The 24,425-nt window shown below is 47.7% G+C and overlaps 3 protein-coding genes across 3 annotated transcripts in view; 2 read left to right on the forward strand and 1 right to left on the reverse strand.

Moving 5' to 3' along the window:
- Positions 1-24,425, forward strand: part of fam98b (family with sequence similarity 98 member B) — a 549,041-nt gene that overhangs the window by 466,783 nt on the left and 57,833 nt on the right. The window lies entirely within an intron of this gene.
- On the forward strand, positions 1,459-21,902 carry asb2b (ankyrin repeat and SOCS box containing 2b). Its single transcript, XM_081347062.1, has 8 exons — positions 1,459-1,666; positions 3,281-3,417; positions 3,811-3,966; positions 15,653-15,898; positions 16,665-16,836; positions 19,112-19,589; positions 20,027-20,180; positions 20,506-21,902. Exons 1-8 carry the CDS (start codon positions 1,554-1,556, stop codon positions 20,640-20,642), a joined length of 1,593 nt encoding a protein of 530 aa, XP_081203188.1. The 5' UTR covers positions 1,459-1,553; the 3' UTR covers positions 20,643-21,902.
- LOC308679572 (protein FAM181A-like) lies at positions 22,015-24,180 on the reverse strand. The gene has a single exon (XM_081347063.1). It carries the CDS (start codon positions 23,037-23,039, stop codon positions 22,425-22,427), a length of 615 nt encoding a protein of 204 aa, XP_081203189.1. The 5' UTR covers positions 23,040-24,180; the 3' UTR covers positions 22,015-22,424.

Genomic DNA, 24,425 nt, shown 5'->3' on the forward strand with positions numbered 1-24,425 from the left:
CCTAGGGCCCCACAACCCCACGGGCCGGCACTGGATGTGAAACAAATATGCCAACAGTTAATTGCTGTAAGTTCACTTTTAAATGAAAATTCTGTGATCATTTACTCTCCCTCAAGTTGTTTCAAACCTGTATGCATTTCTTTCTTCTGCTGAACACAAAAGAAGATATTTTGAAGAATGTCGGTAACCAGTATTGAGGGGTTTTTTTCTACTATGGAAGTCAATGGGGTCCATCAACTGTCTGGTCACCGACATTCTTCAAAATATCTTCTTTTGTGTTCAGAAGAAGAAAGAAATTCATACAGGTTTAAAACAACTTGAGGGAGAGTAAATGATGACAGAATGTTCATTTTTGGGTGAACTATCCCTTTAATGACAGATGCAGCTCAGCTTCAGGGGATGTCCCCGTCCCCACCAATTTCAAAATCAAACCTACACCCTTGCTGCAGTGTGTGTGAGAGTGTGTGTGAGACAGAACTCTTCTGCTGAATACTGTACATGTAGGCAAATTTACATTTCAAAAATAGTCTTTCTTTTTTTCAGGCGACCTGTAAGATTAGTGCTATTTATTCTTAACAAAATATGTATATTTCTCAATAAAAAATAATCAAATAATAAATACGGCAAGTCCAAAAAGATAATGTTTTTGTTACATTTGGGGCCTTTAATATTCATCATACAGTGTGATGATATGTGAACTGAGAGTGTGTGAGAGAAACTGGTCTGAGCTGTGTCGTTTTCAGTGTGTGCGCGAGTGAGTGTGTAGTGTGAATGTGATCAGTGACAGTGATGATAAATGTCTCGTGTGTGTGTGTGTGTGCGTGTGTGTGTGTGTGTGCGTGTGTGTGTGTGTGTGTGCGTGTGTGTGTGTGTGTGTGTGTGTGTGTGTGTGTGTGTGTGTGTGTGTGTGTGTGTGTGTGTGTGTGTGTGTGTGTGGAAGTGAAGCTGAACTGAGGATCGTGTCCATAAAAGGCATCAGAGCAGATCTGAACACCACACATGATAAGGAGTCACACATGTGAACACACTGCATGATTTTAATCACACAATCCATAGTTTCTTTACCATTTCCTCACTAACACATTTGCATATAAGCAGAAAACCGGTTTGTCTAAACATGTAACAAACAAAAAGGCTGACATGTGCAGTAACACTACTCGTCATCATCTGACACGCGTGACGAGACATCACACACACACTGGAATGATGACAGATCCAGAATCTGAACTGGAAGTGTCAGTTCTTATGTAGTATTTTCTTCTCTTTCTCTTTCCGAGGAATCTAAACAAAAGAGCTGATGTGATCTGAACATGAATAATGTTTTCCTCGTTTCTCAGTAATCCACTAAGCGCTGCTATTATCTCATTATCTGAGCTGGTGGAGTGGACAGACAAATAAGGTAAACTCCAGTCCTCACGTGTCAAGACGAACTAAAATTAACCCAGTGAACGAACAGCTGAGCGCTGAACACACACACACACACACACACACACTCACACGCGCGCGCGCGCCTTTGTCTGTCCACGCGCGCTGTGTGACAATAACACGACACGATGACACGATTCACTTATGCCGAATATATCTCCTTATTTCGAACAAATGACACAAAACGAAATTCATCGCCGCAGAAAACCTCATCATCTGAGAGAGACATCGAGCCGACAGAGTGAGTCCTTCAGTGTGTGTATGTGTGTGTGTATGTGTGTGTTACTGTGGCAGTTTATTCATCAACAGAACAAGCTCAAATAATGGTTCAGTTTATACAGTTTATCAGAATATGACAGGTGGTGTGTGACAGGTTAGTTCCTGCATGACCTTCAGCTGTCACTTTAAATCGGGTGTTTTGTGACAGCTCAAATCTCTCCGTGTTCTGTGTTGATCTTCTGGAGACGGGGCTAGTTGTCACACTCAGTGTTTCTCAGTATGTGTTGAGTTTTAAATGTCTCTTCAGACACATTCGCATCGAGACCGCTATAGCGAGTGATCTGTGCATGGGGTAAGCTGTGACACTGGAACCTGCAATTAAAATCCATATTACGGGTTTTATGGCCACATGTGAACAGTTAAACCACTAGGAAATACAATTAATGAAACATGCTAAGAGAAAAGATGCCTTAATTGTAGCCTATAGTCTTAATGGATGTCTGTGTGTTTATTTTATTTCGTAGATATTACAAAAATAGGATTATACTGTAAATCTAGCCTGGAGGACAGAACTCAATAAAATATTTCAGTTTAAGAGATTTCTAAAAAAGCACTGCTGGAGAAAACAAGCATTTATGAGACTGAGCCCCTGTGACGACTAGCCCCATCTGTGAGCCCCTGTGACGACTAGCCCCGGCCTCTGAGCCCCTGTGACGACTAGCCCCGTCTGTGAGCCCCTGTGACGACTAACCCCGTCTGTGAGCCCCTGTGACGACTAGCCCCGGCCTCTGAGCCCCTGTGACGACTAGCCCCATCTGTGAGCCCCTGTGACGACTAGCCCCGGCCTCTGAGCCCCTGTGACGACTAGCCCCGGCCTCTGAGCCCCTGTGACGACTAGCCCCAGCTCTGAGCCCCTGTGACGACTAGCCCCGTCTGTGAGCCCCTGTGACGACTAGCCCCGTCTCTGAGCCCCGGTGACGACTAGCCCCGTCTCTGAGCCCCTGTGACGACTAGCCCCGGCCTCTGAGCCCCTGCGACGACTAGCCCCGGCCTCTGAGCCCCTGTGACGACTAGCCCCATCTGTGAGCCCCTGTGACGACTAGCCCCATCTCTGAGCCCCTGTGACGACTAGCCCCGTCTCTGAGCCCCTGTGACGACTAGCCCCGGCTCTGAGCCCCTGTGACGACTAGCCCCGTCTCTGAGCCCCTGTGACGACTAGCCCCGGTCTCTGAGTCCCTGTGACGACTAGCCCCGGCCTCTGAGCCCCTGTGACGACTAGCCCCGTCTGTGAGCCCCTGTGACGACTAGCCCCGGCTCTGAGCCCCTGTGACGACTAGCCCCGGCCTCTGATCCCCTGTGACGACTAGCCCCGGCTCTGAGCCCCTGTGACGACTAGCCCCGTCTCTGAGCCCCTGTGACGACTAGCCCCGGTCTCTGAGTCCCTGTGACGACTAGCCCCGGCCTCTGAGCCCCTGTGACGACTAGCCCCGGCCTCTGAGCCCCTGTGACGACTAGCCCCGGTCTCTGAGTCCCTGTGACGACTAGCCCCGGCCTCTGAGCCCCTGTGACGACTAGCCCCGGCCTCTGATCCCCTGTGACGACTAGCCCCGGTCAGTGATGATCTGTTCTCTCTCAGGCTGATCTGTGCGGTGAGGAGAGGAGATGTGCAGCAAGTGAGGGCACTAGCATCGGTGTGTGACGCTGACGACTGGACGGCACTGCATGAAGCCGCTCACTGCGGGCAGACACTCTGTGTTCAAGCGCTGCTGAAAGGTAAATCACTGTCTCACACACACTTGAGTTCTAAATCACTGTCTCACACACACTTGAGTTCTAAATCACTGTCTCACACACACACGAGTTCTAAATCACTGTCTCACACACACTTGAGTTCTAAATCACTGTCTCACACACACTTGAGTTCTAAATCACTGTCTCACACACACACGAGTTCTAAATCACTGTCTCACACACACTTGAGTTCTAAATCACTGTCTCACACACACTTGAAGTGCCACAGGCTGTTTCTCTCTAACCTTTCTGAGGAATTTCCATGCACTTGTTGAACATGTTGAGCCGCTCTAGTGTTGTGTTTTACTGTGCTAGTCATTGGTCATCTACAGCAGACCTGATGCGTGTGCTGATTAATGATGTGTGTGTGTGCAGCTCGAGGCGTGTGTGTGGACAAGCGTACGCTTCAGGAACAGACGGCTCTGATGATCGCGGTTCACGGGCGACACCTGGACTGTGTGAGGATTCTTCTGGAGGCAGGAGCCGACCCTGATATCAGCAACAAGAACAAAGAGACGCCACTTTATAAAGGTGCGTTCATTTGGATCATTCGGGTCAGTCAGGTCGTTCAGGGGTCATACAGGTCTTTTGGGTCATTCAGGGGTCGTTCAGCTCATACAGGTCTTTCGGGTCATTCAGGTTATTCGCTTCATTCGGGTCATTCAGGTCATTTTATCAGAATGTCTGCATTCCTGTGGGATTCATTTCCCACAGGAAATCGCTTCCTTTCCTCTCTCCTCATGTGCAGCGTGTGAGCAGGAGTGTGTCGGTATGGAGTAAACGTGTGTGTGTGTTTCTCCTCATGTGCAGCGTGCGAGCTGGAGTGTGTCTGTATGGAGTAAACGTGTGTGTGTGTTTCTCATGTGCAGCGTGTGAGCAGGAGTGTGTCGGTATGGAGTAAACGTGTGTGTGTGTTTCTCATGTGCAGCGTGTGAGCAGGAGTGTGTCGGTATGGAGTAAACGTGTGTGTGTGTGTTTCTCCTCATGTGCAGCGTGCGAGCAGGAGTGTGTCTGTATGGAGTAAACGTGTGTGTGTGTTTCTCATGTGCAGCGTGTGAGCAGGAGTGTGTCGGTATGGAGTAAACGTGTGTGTGTGTGTTTCTCATGTGCAGCGTGTGAGCAGGAGTTCGTCGGTATGGAGTAAACGTGTGTGTGTGTGTGTTTCTCATGTGCAGCGTGTGAGCTGGAGTGTGTCGGTATGGAGTAAACGTGTGTGTGTGTTTCTCATGTGCAGCGTGTGAGCAGGAGTGCGTCGGTATGGAGTAAACGTGTGTGTGTGTTTCTCATGTGCAGCGTGTGAGCAGGAGTGTGTCGGTATGGAGTAAACGTGTGTGTGTGTTTCTCATGTGCAGCGTGCGAGCTGGAGTGTGTCGGTATGGAGTAAACGTGTGTGTGTGTGTTTCATGTGCAGCGTGTGAGCAGGAGTGTGTCGGTATGGAGTAAACGTGTGTGTGTGTGTTTCTCCTCATGTGCAGCGTGCGAGCTGGAGTGTGTCTGTATGGAGTAAACGTGTGTGTGTGTGTTTCTCATGTGCAGCGTGTGAGCAGGAGTGTGTCGGTATGGAGTAAACGTGTGTGTGTGTTTCTCATGTGCAGCGTGTGAGCAGGAGTGTGTCGGTATGGAGTAAACGTGTGTGTGTGTGTTTCTCATGTGCAGCGTGTGAGCAGGAGTGTGTCGGTATGGAGTAAATGTGTGTGTGTGTTTCTCATGTGCAGCGTGTGAGCAGGAGTGTGTCGGTATGGAGTAAACGTGTGTGTGTGTGTTTCTCATGTGCAGCGTGTGAGCAGGAGTGTGTCGGTATGGAGTAAATGTGTGTGTGTGTTTCTCATGTGCAGCGTGTGAGCAGGAGTGTGTCGGTATGGAGTAAATGTGTGTGTGTGTTTCTCATGTGCAGCGTGTGAGCTGGAGTGTGTCGGTATGGAGTCAAGTCAAGTCAAGTCATCTTCATTTATATAGCGCTTTTAACAATGTAGATTGTTTCAAAGCAGCTTTACAGAGATAAGCGTATAATTTAAGGCAACAGAGATTGTTTCGGCTTTACAGCAGAGTTAAGTTATTTCCATCTAAAGTTAGTTTTGATTTATTTGCTTCCGTCGCAATGATCATTTGTTATTAAATTAGGGGCCGCTAAGACGACACCATTCTCTCTACACAGACTTTAAATGCGAACCTGTGAGAAACACTGATGGCGTTCACATGCGCATTTAGAATGGGTTCTATAGTTATGTGCGTTTGAATATATGCAGGTTTGGAATTCCCTACAAGCCAAGCCTAAACAAAGTACTTGTCTTTCCCTATAAATTTTGATAAAGAATTTTATTTTATTTTGTTGCTTTGGGGTAGGAACGCGAAACGGATTTTCCCGACAACGCCTTATCTGTAGAGTGGTAGTGGGATCCTCCATAGGGAGAGACTAGTTGGCACTTCAGCACTGCGTTGTTATCAGTCCAGGCGAAGGTCCTTCGTCAGATCTGAATACGGCCTGGATCCGGCAGGCTGCAGGAAAACCTCGGGATAAACACAGACACTAAAATTAGCGTAGATGCCATTCTTCTCATGATGTAACGAGTACATCAGGATTTTTGGGAAGTGTTCCCGGTTCCGGCTGACCTAATCTATGCAGCCTAACATTAAATTATAGAAGTCTATAATGTATTATGTGAAAGCTAGGTCAAAGAGATGTGTCTTTAATCTGGCTTTGAACTGACAGAGTGTGTCTGCTTCCCGGACAATGGTAGGAAGACTGTTCCAGAGTTTTGGTGCTAAATAGGAGAAGGATCTACCGCCAGCAGTCGATTTAGATATTCTAGGTATTATCAACTGGCCGGAGTTTTGAGATCGCAATAGACGTGAAGGACTATAATGCGTTAAGAGCTCGCTCCAGTACTGCGGAGCTAAACCATTTAGTGCTTTGTAAGTGATCAGCAATATTTTAAAATTGATGCGATGTTTAATAGGGAGCCAATGCAGTTTTGACAGAACCGGGCTAATATGGTCATACTTCCTGGTTCTGGTAAGAACTCGAGCTGCTGCGTTTTGAACCAGCTGTAGTTTGTTTATTAAGCGTGCAGGGCAACCACCCAGTAGAGCATTACAATAATCTAGCCTTGAGGTCATGAACGCATGAACTAATTGTTCCGCATTTGTCAATGAGAACATATGGCGTAATTTAGATATATTTTTAAGATGTAAAAATGCAGTTTTACAGATACTAGACACGTGACTTTCAAATGAAAGATTGGTATCAAAGAGCACACCCAGGTTCCTAACCGACGACGAAGACTTAACAGAGCAGCCATCAAGTGTTAGACAGTATTCTAGGTTATTACGTGAGGAAATTTTTTGTCCAATAATTAGAAACTCTGTTTTTTCAGAATTTAGAAGTAGGAAATTACAAGTCATCCAATTTTTTATATCCCCTATGCATTCCATTAATTTTGTGAATTGATAAGTTTCGATAGGTTTTGAAGAAATATAGAGCTGAGTATCATCGGCATAACAGTGAAAGCTAATGCCATGTTTCCTAATGATATCTCCTAAGGGTAGCATGTACAGAGTGAACAGCAGCGGTCCTAGTACTGAGCCTTGTGGTACGCCATACTGAACTTGTGATCGATGAGACATCTTATCATTTACTGCTACAAACTGATAACGGTCAGATAAGTATGATTTAAACCATGCTAGTGCAATTCCACTAATGCCAACATAATGTTCTAATCTATTTAAAAGAACGTTGTGGTCGATGGTATCAAATGCAGCACTAAGATCGAGTAACACTAATAGCGAGATACAACCACGATCGGATGATAAGAGCAAATCATTTGTGACTCTAACGAGAGCTGTCTCGGTACTATGGTACGGTCTAAATCCTGACTGGAAATCCTCGCAGATATCATTTCTTTCAAGAAAGGAACTTAGTTGTGAGGATACTGCCTTTTCTAGTATCTTTGACAGAAAAGGTAGATTCGAGATCGGCCTGTAATTGACTAATTCTGTAGGATCAAGTTGCGTTTTTTTAACAAGCGGTTTAATCATAGCCAGCTTAAAGTTTTTTGGTACGTATCCTAGAGACAAAGACGAATTAATGATATTAAGAAGAGGATCTATGACCTCTGGAAGTATTTCTTTCAGTAGCTTAGTCGGTATAGGGTCTAACATACATGTTGTAGATTTAGATGATTTAATGAGTTTAGTAAATTCTTCCTCTCCTATAGCAACGAATGAATCAAATTTTTCCTCAGGGAGACTACAATGCACTGCCTGATGCGATACTGTAGTAGACTGTTGCATAGTTATAATTTTGTCCCTGATATTATCAATCTTATAATTGAAGAAGTTCATAAAGACATTACTGCTGTGTTGCTTGGAAAATTCTGGGCTTGAAGCTTTATTTTTCGTTAGTTTAGCCACCGTTTCAAATAAATACCTAGGATTATGTTTATTTTCTTCTAATAGGGTTGAAAAATAAGCAGATCTAGCAGCTTTTAAAGCCTCTCTGTAAGCAATAGAGCTCTCCTTCCATGAAATGCGAAATACCTCTAGTTTTGTTTTCTTCCAGTTGCGCTCCATTTTTCTAGCTGCTCTCTTAAGGGCCCGAGTGTGCTCATTGTACCACGGCGTTGGACTATTTTCTTTAATCTTCTTTAAGCGCAACGGAGCAACTGTGTCTAAAGTGCTGGAAAAGAGAGAGTTAAACGTTTCTGTTGTAATATCTAGTTCTTCTAAGCTATCTGAGATGCTGAGATGATGAAACTGATTAGGAAGATTATTAATAAAGCAATCTTTAGTAGCAGAAGTGATAGGTCTAACATATTTGTAACACGGAGTCGGCTTTGCAGCTTTGGCTAAATGAAGTTTACACGAGACTAGATAATGATCTGAGATGTCATCGCTCTGCTGCAGAATTTCAACGGCATCAACATCTATTCCATGTGATAATATTAGATCTAGAGTATGATTACGACGATGAGTAGGTCCTGACACGTGTTGTCTAACACCAATTGAATTTACAATGTCTTTAAATGCCAATCCCAATGCATCTTTTTCATTATCGATGTGTATATTAAAATCACCAACAATTAGTACTTTATCTGCAGTCAATATTAATTCTGATAGAAAGTCCGCAAATTCTTTGATAAAGTCAGTATGGTGCCCTGGTGGCCTGTATACAGTAGCCAGCACAAATCTCAAACGTGATTTATCGTTTACACTATATATTTTTACATTAAGCACCAATGCTTCAAAAGAATTATATTTAAAACTTGATTTCTTAGTGGTTTTGAAACTATTACTATAAATTACAGCAACACCACCCCCTTTGCGTTTCAGACGAGGCTCATGTTTATAACAGTAATCTTGCGGGGTTGATTCATTTAAAGTAATGTAATCGTTTGGTTTTAGCCAGGTTTCTGTCAAACACAGCACATCTAGGTTATTATCTGAAATCATATCGTTAACAACGAGTGCTTTTGAAGTAAGCGATCGAATATTCGAGTAAACGTGTGTGTGTGTTTCTCATGTGCAGCGTGCGAGCAGGAGTGTGTCGGTATGGAGTAAACGTGTGTGTGTGTTTCTCATGTGCAGCGTGCGAGCAGGAGTGTGTCGGTATGGAGTAAACGTGTGTGTGTGTTTCTCATGTGCAGCGTGCGAGCAGGAGTGTGTCGGTATGGAGTAAACGTGTGTGTGTGTTTCTCATGTGCAGCGTGTGAGCAGGAGTGTGTCGGTATGGAGTAAACGTGTGTGTGTGTTTCTCATGTGCAGCGTGCGAGCAGGAGTGTGTCGATATGGAGTAAACGTGTTTGTGTGTTTCTCATGTGCAGCGTGCGAGCAGGAGTGTGTCGATATGGAGTAAACGTGTGTGTGTGTTTCTCATGTGCAGCGTGCGAGCAGGAGTGTGTCGATATGGAGTAAACGTGTTTGTGTGTTTCTCATGTGCAGCGTGTGAGCAGGAGTGTGTCGGTATGGAGTAAACGTGTGTGTGTGTGTTTCTCATGTGCAGCGTGCGAGCTGGAGTGTGTCGGTATGGAGTAAACGTGTGTGTGTGTTTCTCCTCATGTGCAGCGTGTGAGCAGGAGTGTGTCGGTATGGAGTAAACGTGTGTGTGTGTTTCTCATGTGCAGCGTGTGAGCAGGAGTGTGTCGGTATGGAGTAAACGTGTGTGTGTGTTTCTCATGTGCAGCGTGTGAGCAGGAGTGTGTCGGTATGGAGTAAACGTGTTTGTGTGTTTCTCATGTGCAGCGTGCGAGCAGGAGTGTGTCGATATGGAGTAAACGTGTGTGTGTGTTTCTCATGTGCAGCGTGTGAGCAGGAGTGTGTCGGTATGGAGTAAACGTGTGTGTGTGTGTTTCTCATGTGCAGCGTGTGAGCAGGAGTGTGTCGGTATGGAGTAAACGTGTGTGTGTGTTTCTCATGTGCAGCGTGTGAGCAGGAGTGTGTCGATATGGAGTAAACGTGTGTGTGTGTTTCTCATGTGCAGCGTGTGAGCAGGAGTGTGTCGGTATGGAGTAAACGTGTGTGTGTGTTTCTCATGTGCAGCGTGTGAGCAGGAGTGTGTCGGTGTGGAGTAAACGTGTGTGTGTGTTTCTCATGTGCAGCGTGCGAGCAGGAGTGTGTCGATATGGAGTAAACGTGTGTGTGTGTTTCTCATGTGCAGCGTGTGAGCTGGAGTGTGTCGGTATGGAGTAAACGTGTGTGTGTGTTTCTCATGTGCAGCGTGTGAGCAGGAGTGTGTCGGTATGGAGTAAACGTGTGTGTGTGTTTCTCATGTGCAGCGTGTGAGCAGGAGTGTGTCGGTATGGAGTAAACGTGTGTGTGTGTTTCTCATGTGCAGCGTGTGAGCAGGAGTGTGTCGGTATGGAGTAAACGTGTGTGTGTGTTTCTCATGTGCAGCGTGTGAGCAGGAGTGTGTCGGTATGGAGTAAACGTGTGTGTGTGTTTCTCATGTGCAGCGTGTGAGCAGGAGTGTGTCGGTATGGAGTAAACGTGTGTGTGTGTTTCTCATGTGCAGCGTGTGAGCAGGAGTGTGTCGGTATGGAGTAAACGTGTGTGTGTGTGTTTCTCATGTGCAGCGTGTGAGCAGGAGTGTGTCGGTATGGAGTAAACGTGTGTGTGTGTTTCTCATGTGCAGCGTGTGAGCTGGAGTGTGTCGGTATGGAGTAAACGTGTGTGTGTGTTTCTCCTCATGTGCAGCGTGTGAGCAGGAGTGTGTCGGTATGGAGTAAACGTGTGTGTGTGTTTCTCATGTGCAGCGTGCGAGCAGGAGTGTGTCGGTATGGAGTAAACGCGTGTGTGTGTGTTTCTCATGTGCAGCGTGTGAGCAGGAGTGTGTCGGTATGGAGTAAACGTGTGTGTGTGTTTCTCATGTGCAGCGTGTGAGCAGGAGTGTGTCGGTATGGAGTAAACGTGTGTGTGTGTTTCTCATGTGCAGCGTGCGAGCAGGAGTGTGTCGATATGGAGTAAACGTGTGTGTGTGTTTCTCCTCATGTGCAGCGTGTGAGCTGGAGTGTGTCGGTATGGAGTAAACGTGTGTGTGTGTGTGTGTGTTTCTCCTCATGTGCAGCGTGTGAGCAGGAGTGTGTCGGTATGGAGTAAACGTGTGTGTGTGTTTCTCCACATGTGCAGCGTGTGAGCAGGAGTGTGTCGATATGGAGTAAACGTGTGTGTGTGTTTCTCATGTGCAGCGTGCGAGCAGGAGTGTGTCGATATGGAGTAAACGTGTGTGTGTGTTTCTCATGTGCAGCGTGTGAGCTGGAGTGTGTCGGTATGGAGTAAACGTGTGTGTGTGTGTTTCTCCTCATGTGAAGTGCGAGCAGGAGTGTGTCGATATGGAGTAAACGTGTGTGTATGTTTCTCATGTGCAGCGTGTGAGCTGGAGTGTGTCGGTATGGAGTAAACGTGTGTGTGTGTTTCTCATGTGCAGCGTGTGAGCTGGAGTGTGTCGGTATGGAGTAAACGTGTGTGTGTGTGTTTCTCCTCATGTGCAGCGTGCGAGCAGGAGTGTGTCGGTATGGAGTAAACGTGTGTGTGTGTTTCTCATGTGCAGCGTGTGAGCTGGAGTGTGTCGGTATGGAGTAAACGTGTGTGTGTGTGTTTCTCCTCATGTGCAGCGTGCGAGCAGGAGTGTGTCGATATGGAGTAAACGTGTGTGTGTGTTTCTCATGTGCAGCGTGTGAGCTGGAGTGTGTCGGTATGGAGTAAACGTGTGTGTGTGTGTTTCTCCTCATGTGAAGTGCGAGCAGGAGTGTGTCGATATGGAGTAAACGTGTGTGTGTGTTTCTCATGTGCAGCGTGTGAGCTGGAGTGTGTCGGTATGGAGTAAACGTGTGTGTGTGTTTCTCATGTGCAGCGTGTGAGCTGGAGTGTGTCGGTATGGAGTAAACGTGTGTGTGTGTGTTTCTCCTCATGTGCAGCGTGCGAGCAGGAGTGTGTCGGTATGGAGTAAACGTGTGTGTGTGTTTCTCATGTGCAGCGTGTGAGCTGGAGTGTGTCGGTATGGAGTAAACGTGTGTGTGTGTGTTTCTCCTCATGTGCAGCGTGCGAGCAGGAGTGTGTCGGTATGGAGTAAACGTGTGTGTGTGTTTCTCATGTGCAGCGTGTGAGCAGGAGTGTGTCGGTATGGAGTAAAGGTGTGTGTGTGTTTCTCCACATGTGCAGCGTGTGAGCAGGAGTGTGTCGATATGGAGTAAACGTGTGTGTGTGTTTCTCATGTGCAGCGTGTGAGCAGGAGTGTGTCGGTATGGAGTAAACGTGTGTGTGTGTTTCTCCACATGTGCAGCGTGCGAGCTGGAGTGTGTCGGTATGGAGTAAACGTGTGTGTGTGTTTCTCATGTGCAGCGTGTGAGCAGGAGTGTGTCGGTATGGAGTAAACGTGTGTGTGTGTTTCTCCTCATGTGCAGCGTGCGAGCAGGAGTGTGTCGATATGGAGTAAACGTGTGTGTGTGTTTCTCATGTGCAGCGTGTGAGCTGGAGTGTGTCGATATGGAGTAAACGTGTGTGTGTGTGTTTCATGTGCAGCGTGTGAGCTGGAGTGTGTCGGTATGGAGTAAACGTGTGTGTGTGTGTTTCTCCTCATGTGCAGCGTGCGAGCAGGAGTGTGTCGGTATGGAGTAAACGTGTGTGTGTGTTTCTCCACATGTGCAGCGTGCGAGCTGGAGTGTGTCGGTATGGAGTAAACGTGTGTGTGTGTTTCTCATGTGCAGCGTGTGAGCAGGAGTGTGTCGGTATGGAGTAAACGTGTGTGTGTGTGTTTCTCCTCATGTGCAGCGTGCGAGCAGGAGTGTGTCGGTATGGAGTAAACGTGTGTGTGTGTTTCTCATGTGCAGCGTGTGAGCAGGAGTGTGTCGGTATGGAGTAAACGTGTGTGTGTGTTTCTCCTCATGTGCAGCGTGCGAGCAGGAGTGTGTCGATATGGAGTAAACGTGTGTGTGTTTCTCATGTGCAGCGTGTGAGCAGGAGTGTGTCGGTATGGAGTAAACGTGTGTGTGTGTTTCTCATGTGCAGCGTGTGAGCAGGAGTGTGTCGGTATGGAGTAAACGTGTGTGTGTGTGTTTCTCCTCATGTGCAGCGTGCGAGCAGGAGTGTGTCGGTATGGAGTAAACGTGTGTGTGTGTTTCTCATGTGCAGCGTGTGAGCAGGAGTGTGTCGGTATGGAGTAAACGTGTGTGTGTGTTTCTCCTCATGTGCAGCGTGTGAGCAGGAGTGTGTCGGTATGGAGTAAACGTGTGTGTGTGTGTTTCTCCTCATGTGCAGCGTGTGAGCAGGAGTGTGTCGGTATGGAGTAAACGTGTGTGTGTGTTTCTCCTCATGTGCAGCGTGCGAGCAGGAGTGTGTCGGTATGGAGTAAACGTGTGTGTGTGTTTCTCATGTGCAGCGTGCGAGCAGGAGTGTGTCGGTATGGAGTAAACGTGTGTGTGTGTTTCTCATGTGCAGCGTGTGAGCAGGAGTGTGTCGGTATGGAGTAATCGTGTGTGTGTGTTTCTCATGTGCAGCGTGCGAGCAGGAGTGTGTCGGTATGGAGTAAACGTGTGTGTGTGTTTCTCATGTGCAGCGTGTGAGCAGGAGTGTGTCGGTATGGAGTAAACGTGTGTGTGTGTTTCTCATGTGCAGCGTGTGAGCAGGAGTGTGTCGGTATGGAGTAAACGTGTGTGTGTGTTTCTCATGTGCAGCGTGTGAGCAGGAGTGTGTCGGTATGGAGTAAACGTGTGTGTGTGTTTCTCCTCATGTGCAGCGTGTGAGCAGGAGTGTGTCGGTATGGAGTAAATGTGTGTGTGTGTTTCTCATGTGCAGCGTGTGAGCAGGAGTGTGTCGGTATGGAGTAAACGTGTGTGTGTGTGTTTCTCATGTGCAGCGTGCGAGCAGGAGTGTGTCGGTATGGAGTAATCGTGTGTGTGTGTGTTTCTCATGTGCAGCGTGTGAGCTGGAGTGTGTCGGTATGGAGTAAACGTGTGTGTGTGTGTTTCTCATGTGCAGCGTGTGAGCTGGAGTGTGTCGGTATGGAGTAAACGTGTGTGTGTGTGTTTCTCATGTGCAGCGTGTGAGCAGGAGTGTGTCGGTATGGAGTAAACGTGTGTGTGTGTTTCTCCTCATGTGCAGCGTGCGAGCAGGAGTGTGTCGGTATGGAGTAAACGTGTGTGTGTGTGTTTCTCATGTGCAGCGTGTGAGCAGGAGTGTGTCGGTATGGAGTAAACGTGTGTGTGTGTGTTTCTCATGTGCAGCGTGCGAGCAGGAGTGTGTCGGTATGGAGTAAACGTGTGTGTGTGTGTTTCTCATGTGCAGCGTGCGAGCAGGAGTGTGTCGGTATGGAGTAAACGTGTGTGTGTGTTTCTCATGTGCAGCGTGCGAGCAGGAGTGTGTCGGTATGGAGTAAACGTGTGTGTGTGTGTTTCTCATGTGCAGCGTGCAAGCAGGAGTGTGTCGGTATGGAGTAAACGTGTGTGTGTGTTTCTCATGTGCAGCGTGTGAGCAGGAGTGTGTCGGTATGGAGTAAACGTGTGTGTGTGTTTCTCATGTGCAGCGTGTGAGCAGGAGTGTGTCGGTATGGAGTAAACGTGTGTGTGTGTTTCTCATGTGCAGCGTGCGAGCAGGAGTGTGTCGGTATGGAGTAAACGTGTGTGTGTGTTTCTCATGTGCAGCGTGCGAGCAGGAGTGTGTCGGTATGGAGTAAACGTGTGTGTGTGTGTTTCTCATGTGCAGCGTGCGAGCAGGAGTGTGTCGGTATGGAGTAAACGTGTGTGTGTGTGTTTCTCATGTGCAGCGTGCGAGCAGGAGTGTGTCGGTATGGAGTAAACGTGTGTGTGTGTGTTTCTCATGTGCAGCGTGTGAGCAGGAGTGTGTCGGTATGGAGTAAACGTGTGTGTGTGTTTCTCATGTGCAGCGTGCGAGCAGGAGTGTGTCGGTATGGAGTAAACGTGTGTGTGTGTGTTTCTCATGTGCAGCGTGCGAGCAGGAGTGTGTCGGTATGGAGTAAACGTGTGTGTGTGTGTTTCTCATGTGCAGCGTGCGAGCAGGAGTGTGTCGGTATGGAGTAAACGTGTGTGTGTGTGTTTCTCATGTGCAGCGTGCGAGCAGGAGTGTGTCGGTATGGAGTAAACGTGTGTGTGTGTTTCTCATGTGCAGCGTGCGAGCAGGAGTGTGTCGGTATGGAGTAAACGTGTGTGTGTGTGTTTCTCATGTGCAGCGTGCAAGCAGGAGTGTGTCGGTATGGAGTAAACGTGTGTGTGTGTTTCTCATGTGCAGCGTGTGAGCAGGAGTGTGTCGGTATGGAGTAAACGTGTATGTGTGTTTCTCATGTGCAGCGTGTGAGCAGGAGTGTGTCGGTATGGAGTAAACGTGTGTGTGTGTTTCTCATGTGCAGCGTGTGAGCAGGAGTGTGTCGGTATGGAGTAAACGTGTGTGTGTGTTTCTCATGTGCAGCGTGCGAGCAGGAGTGTGTCGGTATGGAGTAAACGTGTGTGTGTGTGTTTCTCATGTGCAGCGTGCGAGCAGGAGTGTGTCGGTATGGAGTAAACGTGTGTGTGTGTGTTTCTCATGTGCAGCGTGCGAGCAGGAGTGTGTCGGTATGGAGTAAACGTGTGTGTGTGTGTTTCTCATGTGCAGCGTGCGAGCAGGAGTGTGTCGGTATGGAGTAAACGTGTGTGTGTGTTTCTCCTCATGTGCAGCGTGCGAGCAGGAGTGTGTCGGTATGGAGTAAACGTGTGTGTGTGTTTCTCCTCATGTGCAGCGTGTGAGCTGGAGTGTGTCGGTATGGTGGAGCTGCTGCTAGCGTGTGGAGCGTCAGTGAATCAGCGCTGTCGGCGAGGTTGGACGGCACTGCATGAAGCCGCGAGAAGGAACAACATCGCACTCTGCCAGATGCTCCTGCAGGCCAGAGCCGCCGTAGACGCCCGTAACGCTGACGACGTCACACCCGCCATCGAAGCTGCACGACACGGACGGACAGAAGCGCTTGCGTACCTGATCCGGAACGGTACTGAACCTCATGCTTTTGGATTCTCTCAAAAAATCCAATGACTTTAAAATCATATGTTAATGAGAATAGTAGTTTAAGCAATAGGCTTGACTTTGGTGTCATGTGACTGTTCTTAAAAACTTTAGAAGCACAAATTCCATGTTTTCTGTAGCAAGACCTGTTCGAAATATTATAAACTTTTTTCTAACATAAAATTAACAAGTTTAAAACAAAGCTAGTTTTAAACCCTAAACAAACAAACCCTAAATCTATAAAATTGTGATTTCAGTCTGTCAGAGGTCTCGACCTTCCCACTGCATTTAACAATTAAAATCATACATCTTAATCTTGACAATTTACTGAAATGATTTTCATTGTGAAAAACACTAAAAACACAATATTTAGCTGTATATGTAGCTTGATTGCACTTGTCAATCCCCTTATTTTAAGACAAATAGAGAAATAAGACAAATCAAACTCGTATTTTTCTTTAATGTAAGGTAATTGTACATTTATCAATAACATAGATGTTTAAATGAACTAACCCTTACTTAATTACAGCTTAATATAGGCTAAATATTCACAATACTTGTTGGTGTATCCCAAAACTGACAAACCCAATAAAAATAAACAGCTCATATAATATTTAATTTGGCAAAGAAGTTTAAGACTATTTTTGAGTATTTTGTACACTCTTTATATAAACAAGACAGGACATCGTTTGTGTTCATAGGACATTTATTTCCCGATGTTAAAGGATGGCTTGTGTGTTTTGTCCTGCCAGGTGCCGGTGTGAACCTCCAGACGTGTGATGGAAACACGGCTTTAACGGAAGCCTGCAGACACGGGCACGGGGAAACCGTCAAGCTTCTGCTCCAGCATCACGCCGACGCCAACAAACCCTGCAGTGCCGGCCTTCTGCCACTGCACATCGCCAGCCAGCACGGGCACGAGGAGTGAGTCTGATCACACACCACACCTGCTCCTGGAGATCTTGAGTCTGATCACACACCACACCTGCTCCTGGAGATCTGGCACACACACACCTGATCTTCATCAGCTGCTCCAGGTGTGTGTGATCACGGCTGCAGAACTCTGCAGATCTCCGGGAACAGGCCTGGGATCAGCAGCTGCGTGTGACGCCTGACGGTGGCTCGACAGCTGACACAAACACCACATGCTCACTGTCACTCAGCTCTGCTTTCAAAACCCTTCACATCATTTGGTGTTTCCGGCTCAAAGATTGCTTATATATCTCTCGTTATGCTATATTATCATCATCAAATATTGGATTCAGTCGTTTGATCAGCTTGTTCTCGATTGACTCTGAGGCAATGCTTCGTGTGATGACGTCTTGAAGCACATGTGAAATCAGTCCAATGGTGCGGCAGAACGTTAGAGGCGGGTGACGTCACGAACCAGGACACTGGTTCATCACGCGAAGTGTTCCCTCAGCGTCAATCGACGCAGCGACTCTTCCCTCGTCAGGGAACCGAGGTTTCAGTCGTAATCGAGGCGTTTTCTTTCAGCACAGGTTTTGTTTGTTGGAGCTGATTGATCATATGCCTCTCGGAGCCCCGCACATGACTTTCAGGAAAAGAATATTAGGCTATATCGTGCGCACGATTTATTTTTTTTTTTTTTCTTGCATGTCATGTTCCGTAGATCTGAGCTCAAGATTATTCTCATAAAAAAACAGGTCCAACAAATCACAACCTGTGCTGGAACAGAAGGCAAGGCAAAGCACATTTCATACATTATGGCAATTCAAAGTGCTTTACACAGAAAGGAATTAAAATAATCACAAAATAAAAGCAAGGAAAATAAAAGCAGTTATAAAAGGAATTAAGAGTAAAAAAATGATACATAGATAAACTTCTCATCTGGCAAAACATCGGTGTATCATATTTCACAGCTCGCGGTTTCCTTAAAGTCAGACAGGAGCAGCTCTAGGAAAGGAATCGATCCAAACGCATCCTAAAGATTTATTCGGAGGCTCTAGGACTGACTCCAGTCCCACAGAACAGATCCGGTCCCTGACCTCGAGTTTCACATCAGACTCACGACTCTGTCACAGACTCGGGTCATCAGCAGAGGTGGACAGTAACAAAGTGCATTTACTTGAGTACTGTACTTATGTATACTTTTGAGTATCTGTACTTTACTTGAGTATTATTTTCTCTGGAAACTTTTTACTTTAACTTCACTACATTTGAAAGACAAATATCGTACTTTTTACTCCACTACATTTGTGTCAAGGTCCTCGAGTAGAAAGTAGTAACGTTAGTCAGGGGTTGCATTTTGGTTAGAAATGAAAGTCGGGTTGACGTCAGCATCCGACGTTGGATTTTGGTTGGAACGTCTGTCCAACATTGGAGATTAACGTCAATCTGATGTTGGATTCTGACATCACAGAATTGATTTTCATTCTCAACGTTGGGTTTGATCTTCTAAATTCAAATCTTGTCATTGTTTTGGAGCACACTAGCTTATAGATAACAGTAAGGCTAACACATTCATACTAAAAGCCAAAAAAAACTTTAAATAGGGCACTCTTTGAGGGAACAGCCATTTGGGTGTCTGAAACCGGACGTTATTGAGGGACTTATTCAATCCCACTACTGGAACTGTGTTCTAGAAATAAATGTGATATTAGATATTATATATGAGGGTAGGTAGGCATAGATTCAGAGGCATAAGGTACTGAAAAAGTATTACACACAACAATGCAACAATAATAAAACAATGCATTGACATTTATTTTTTACTTTTGATACTTAAGTACTTTTAAAAACAAGTACTTCTGTACTTTTACTTAAGTAAAAATCGGTCTTTACAACTTTTACTTGTAACGGAGTAATATTTGACCATTAGTATCTGTACTTTCACTCAAGTAAGGAAGTTGTGTACTTTGTCCACCTCTGGTCATCAGCATGCTTTCATCTCTCAATTTCACAATTAACATTTCAGAGTAAGAAAACCAGTTGATCAAAAGATTGAATCTAATATGTGGCAATAACACACAGTTACACACAGTTTTTTGTAGGCTGGTGATTTTTGACTGCAAACACGAGTGTAACGAGGTGGAAAAAAATGATCAATTTGGGAAGTTGTGATCAAAATCTACAAGTTTTAGTTCAATTTGATAACATCAACTAGCATTTTCAATAGTGTCTTGACTGAAAGAATGATTGTTTGCTGTATTAAGCGCGTTCCTCATGTTTCCCACAGGATAGTTTCCCTGTTGCTGCCGCTCAGCAGCCGCGTGCGGTTACGGGAGAGTGGCGTGTCTCCGCTCCATCTGTCCGCGGAGCACAACCAGCTGAACACCCTGCGCGTGCTGATCCGCTCGGGCTGTGACGTCAACATGCGGCGCTCCTCCGGCTGCGGCTCGGCTCTGCTCGGGGCCGTCTCCGCCGGGAACACGCAGGCGGCCGCGGAGCTGCTGAGGGCCGGAGCCGACCCTGACGCGGAGCCGGTGCTGCTGCTAGCGGCGGAGCGGGGCTGTGTGGAGAGCGTAGCGCTGCTGCTGGAGCACGGGGCCCGTGTGGAGGCCCTCCCCGCGCTGCTCACACACACACACACCCTCAGCGTCCTGCGCTGTCTGCTGGAGCACGGCTGCGACGCCCGGCCCTGCTTCACACCACACACACACACACCCGCGCGGGAGGAGCCCGCCGGCCGGAGCCGCTCGGAGCCCGGGCTACAGGTGACGCCAGTGAACCGGGGGGATGAGGCTTTCACTGCAGGGATTCTCAGGCCTGCCATGATCAGGAATTTGGTGTTGAATATTAACTGTCATACAGATAATTGCGATTAACGATTCATTCTGAAGACAAAGAGCTGCACGGGGTGTAAAAATCTGTATCCCGATGTTCTTTGGATGTAGGGAAAATGTGACTCATAAAAACATATCAAGCCCAGGCAATCGAGAGTCAAAACAAACATTATTCAGACACCAGATATCACTTTTATTATTTGTTTACTAGTGTGATCAGGACACTATAGTTGATTTCTGTGAGTGAGGAGAGCAGAATAAAGTAAACTGTGACATATTACACCCAGAAACTCTTCATACAGAGACTACCAGTAACATTTCTAAATGTTGTTTTTGTTGTTTAATAAATGTTGTGTGTTGTGTGGCAGTTCTGCTCCTGGGTCTCGTCGCCCCGCTGGAGCCGGTCCGCCGCTGAGGTCCTGGATCTGCTGCTGGAGTGTGTGGGGAACGTTCAGCTGTGCTCCAGAACCACGGCTCTGCTCCGCGACGCTCCCGAGTGGCCCAGCATCCGCAACAGAACATGTGAGTCTTCACGATCTGCTTTAGGAGCCGTAACACATTTGCCAGTCAAATTAGATGAAGGACACACATGCGGCTTTACTCCTGTTTCCCCTGACACTCTCAGCCCGATCGGGAGGAACCGTTCAACCACAGCGGCTTTATGATATAAATTCTGTTTGTCTTTCACGCTTTCCTTTGTTTCGTACATAGAAGACAACTTCAGTTAGGAATTAGTATTTTCAGTTGTGTTTGTTGATTTTGAGACTTTCATACACACATTAACACTCGGGTCAGTTACGTGTGATGATGAGTGTGTGTGTGTGTGTGTGTGTGTGTGTGTTTGCAGCGTCCCCTCGGCCCCTGATGCACCTGTGCCGGCTGAGGGTCCGAGAGCAGCTGGGGACCCGGAGACTGAGGTCCATCGACTCGCTGCCGCTGCCGGGGCCCGTGCTGCGGTACCTGAGCTCCAGAACCGGCTCCTGAGATCCAGAACCGGCTCCAACACCTGAGCTCCAGAACCGGCTCCGGGCTTCAACACCTGAGATCCAGAACCGGCTCCTGAGATCCAGAACCGGCCCCTGAGATTTAGAACTGGCCCCTGAGCTCCAGAACCGGCTCCAGAGCTCCAGAACCGGCCCCTGAGCTCCAGAACTGGCCCCTGAACTCTAAAACTGGCCCCTGAGCTCCAGAACCGGCTCCAGAGCTCCAGAACCAGACCCTTAGATCCAGAACCAGCTCCGGGCTCTAACACCTGAGCTCCAGAACCGGCTCCAGAGCTCCAGAACCGGCCCCTGAGATCCAGAACCGGCTCCAGAGCTCCAGAACCAGACCCTTAGATCCAGAACCGGCTCCAGAGCTCCATAACCAGACCCTTAGATCCAGAACCGGTTCCAGAGCTCCAGAACCGGCTCCAGAGCTCCAGAACCGGCCCCTGAACTCTAGAACTGGCCCCTGAGCTCCAGAACCGGCTCCAGAGCTCCAGAACCAGACCCTTAGATCCAGAACCAGCTCCAGGCTCCAACACCTGAGCTCCAGAACCGGCTCCAGAGCTCCAGAACCAGACCCTTAGATCCAGAACCGGCTCCAGAGCTCCATAACCAGACCCTTAGATCCAGAACCGGTTCCAGAGCTCCAGAACCGGCTCCAGAGCTCCAGAACCGGCCCCTGAACTCTAGAACTGGCCCCTGAGATCCAGAACCGGCTCCAGAGCTCCAGAACCAGACCCTTAGATCCAGAACCGGCTCCAGAGCTCCATAACCAGACCCTTAGATCCAGAACCGGTTCCAGAGCTCCAGAACCGGCTCCAGAGCTCCAGAACCGGCCCCTGAACTCTAGAACTGGCCCCTGAGCTCCAGAACCGGCTCCAGAGCTCCAGAACCAGACCCTTAGATCCAGAACCGGTTCCAGAGCTCCAGAACCAGACCCTTAGATCCAGAACTGGCTTCAGAGCTCCAGAACCAGACCCTTAGATCCAGAACCGGCTCCAACACAACACAGAAACAAATAATTTATTCTGAAAATGTTTTTCTGCTGGACATTTAAACACAGGTGCTGTGAGATTGCTTATATTGTGAACTGAGTGTTTTGTCTTCAGGCTGCTATTTATACATTTTAATTTATTTATACATTCTTGAATTTTTTAAAAGTTTGTGTGTGTTTGATACACAATTTCATGTATTTTGATGATCTAGAAACACAGAGTATGACACTAGCGATGGCAGAATAAAGGCTCTCCTTCTCTCATGTGTGGTGAGTGCGTCAGTAATGAGCAGACAGGGTAAAGCAGTCGATTACCAGTTTTAATAAGCTAATTCAGCACAAGACCTGGATTATGACCACCAGGCTTAATTAGTGTGACACAACAACATCTCAACTAAAAGATCATAATAAATACTGATCTATCTCTACACCACAGTGAAATCATGCAGTTTCTGGGAAGTGAATCTGGAGCAGAGAACGATTGTTAAATGAAAACTCATTCTACAGAAAGTCTCCTGATGACGCGTGTAAACTAGTGCAATGCTGTGATCATATCTGGATGTCCTCGCATTCCAACTTTACAAAAGCCAATAGAATAATCCCCGCACGTGTGTGTTGTTCCTGCTACATCTGTACTTTAAGTGCTAAAAGGCGCGTGATCATAAGCATTGCTCGTGCATGTGCAGCACATGTCACGGGCTGGGTTAAAACAGAAGAGCTGAAGAAGGTTAGTAGTCCAGTAGTAGTCCAGTAGTGGTGCTGTAGTGGTGCTGTGGTCCTCTAGCACTAGATGAAGCCAAACACACTGAAGATGGAGGAGGACATCGCGGGCTTCGTGGGAATCGGCTTGATCACCACATGTGCGTTACCGTGGAGTCCATCGATGAAGCCGCGCGCCTCCGCTGTTCGGTTCCTGAGAGGCGCGTCCGCGTGCAGCGCGTGACACTGAAGGGGGCAGCACGCGCACACGCACGCGCACGGCGCGCTCCTCCTCGGCGGCTCCGCGTGCGGGTGATTATTATTATTATCGCGAATCATCTTCCTTTTCTCTGCGTGAGATCTGACGCTCGCGGGGCCGCTCGCGCTGTTCCTCAGGAGGTGCTGGAGACGCGCGCGGGTGCCCGGGGTGCGCGGTTCCTGCCAGAAGGACGCCGGGAGCTGGCGCGAGCGCATGGGCACGTGACCCGCGGGGTTCGGGCTCGGGTCCGGCGCGTTCGGCCGGACGCGCGCGCGTGGGTCTGCGGGCCTGTGCGTGAAGCGCTTGAGCTGTTTCTGCAGGTATTTGCGGTGGTCCACGGAGCGTCTGCAGGGCGCGGATCTGTCCAGCGCCGCCTTGATGTCGCTCGACGCCAGATTCACGAAGTTCAGGAGCGTCTTCACCTCGCTGTCAGCGTTGGCCATCGCACGCGTTTACCCGGAGCGTTCAAAACTCCGCGCTCAGGCCCGCGCATCTGCTCTCCCGTTCCCGGGTAATGCGCACAGAAGCTCGTGAAGGGACGCTCTCTAATAACACTCACTGAAGCTCAATGCCTATAGACTCGGTGTATCACTGGTCCCTGAGCCAATCAGAGCCCGCACTCTCCTCACAATGAGCTCGAGAGCCCGGTGTCGGATTCTTTACCTCCTCAAATAGTTGTCATGGAAATCCCTCAGGAAAATAGCCCGCAGACGCGATGTTTCTCCGTAGAAACGGTCACCGGTTCCCCTCGGGCACAATGCGTTTGTAAAGGGCCGGTGAAGCGCCACGCTCCTGTTCCCCATCCCGATCCCAGTCTGATCCCGCATAACCATGGGAAGCGGCTCGAGCGCTCAGGAATCTTGTCTCTCTGTTTGCCCCCTCAATCCAGACACACAAAAGCTGAATTACTCATTCAAACCCGCGGGACAAAGGCGGAGGAGCCGGAGAGCACTCTCGCGTTTGTAGTCAAACATTCGGAGACTTAAATCGAGTCGTCATGAAAGAGAAAGAGTGGGACAAAGCCCATAGAATGGCCATCAGCAAACATTTCCCTGTGTCATATTAGTGTGTCTCCATGGCAGCTTCTGGCCCGGGGACAATAGCACGAGCTTACACACTCGAGGACTGTCACCCTGCCAACCGAGACCGGGACAATCCCGGGGGGAGAGAGGAGAGAGGGAGAGACTTTTTTTTACTTTAAGATCACTTTATTTACAAAAACATTAAAGATATAGAATTTTTAGTAAAAAAAAAGAAAAGAAAAAAAGCAGCTGAAAGGAGCGCAATGGATAAAAAATAAAAATAAAAAAGTCTCAAGACGTGAAAAAGCATCTTAGAAACGTCAACACTCCTTTCTAAAATAAATAAAGGTAATAAAACGGATCGTTCCGGTCCTTGATTCTGATTGGTTGAGCCGAGTTCGAAGCCGTTGTAAATGACTCCACACACACACACACACACACGCACACACACACACACACCTGTGACCGCATTACACTAGTGTTACTGCGCAACTGCCGTATGTAATGCTATGTTGCTATATGTGATGGTTGCCAACGTCTTTGGAACTACATTGCTCGGCGGAGGAATAAATGTGTTATAACATATTTTTTGTTGCTGGTGTTTATTTTATGAATAAAATAAATATTAAAATTAATATTTGATATAGTAACTGTTTTATAAAAGCAAAAGCCCCTTAACGGCGTGATTTACCGCGGATGTAGAGCAGCTGAGGGGTTTTACTCCGCGTCGAGCCTAACAACGCCCCTCAGCTGCTCTACATCCGCGGTACATCACGCCGTCAAGGGCCTTTTGCTTTATTTTTTCAC

This window comes from Scardinius erythrophthalmus, assembly GCF_964197995.2.
Source record: "Scardinius erythrophthalmus genome assembly, chromosome: 19".
In the NCBI taxonomy this organism is placed as follows: domain Eukaryota; kingdom Metazoa; phylum Chordata; class Actinopteri; order Cypriniformes; family Leuciscidae; genus Scardinius; species Scardinius erythrophthalmus.

Excerpts from the sequence above, each read along its gene's own strand:
- asb2b (XM_081347062.1), top strand. The coding sequence starts at position 1,554 with ATGACACGATTCACTTATGCCGAATATATCTCCTTATTTCGAACAAAT. Across the intron at positions 3,418-3,810 it reads TGTTCAAGCGCTGCTGAAAG|CTCGAGGCGTGTGTGTGGAC; the intron begins GTAAATCACTGT and ends GTGTGTGTGCAG. Across the intron at positions 16,837-19,111 it reads AGCCAGCACGGGCACGAGGA|GATAGTTTCCCTGTTGCTGC; the intron begins GTGAGTCTGATC and ends TGTTTCCCACAG.
- LOC308679572 (XM_081347063.1), bottom strand. The coding sequence starts at position 23,039 with ATGGCCAACGCTGACAGCGAGGTGAAGACGCTCCTGAACTTCGTGAAT.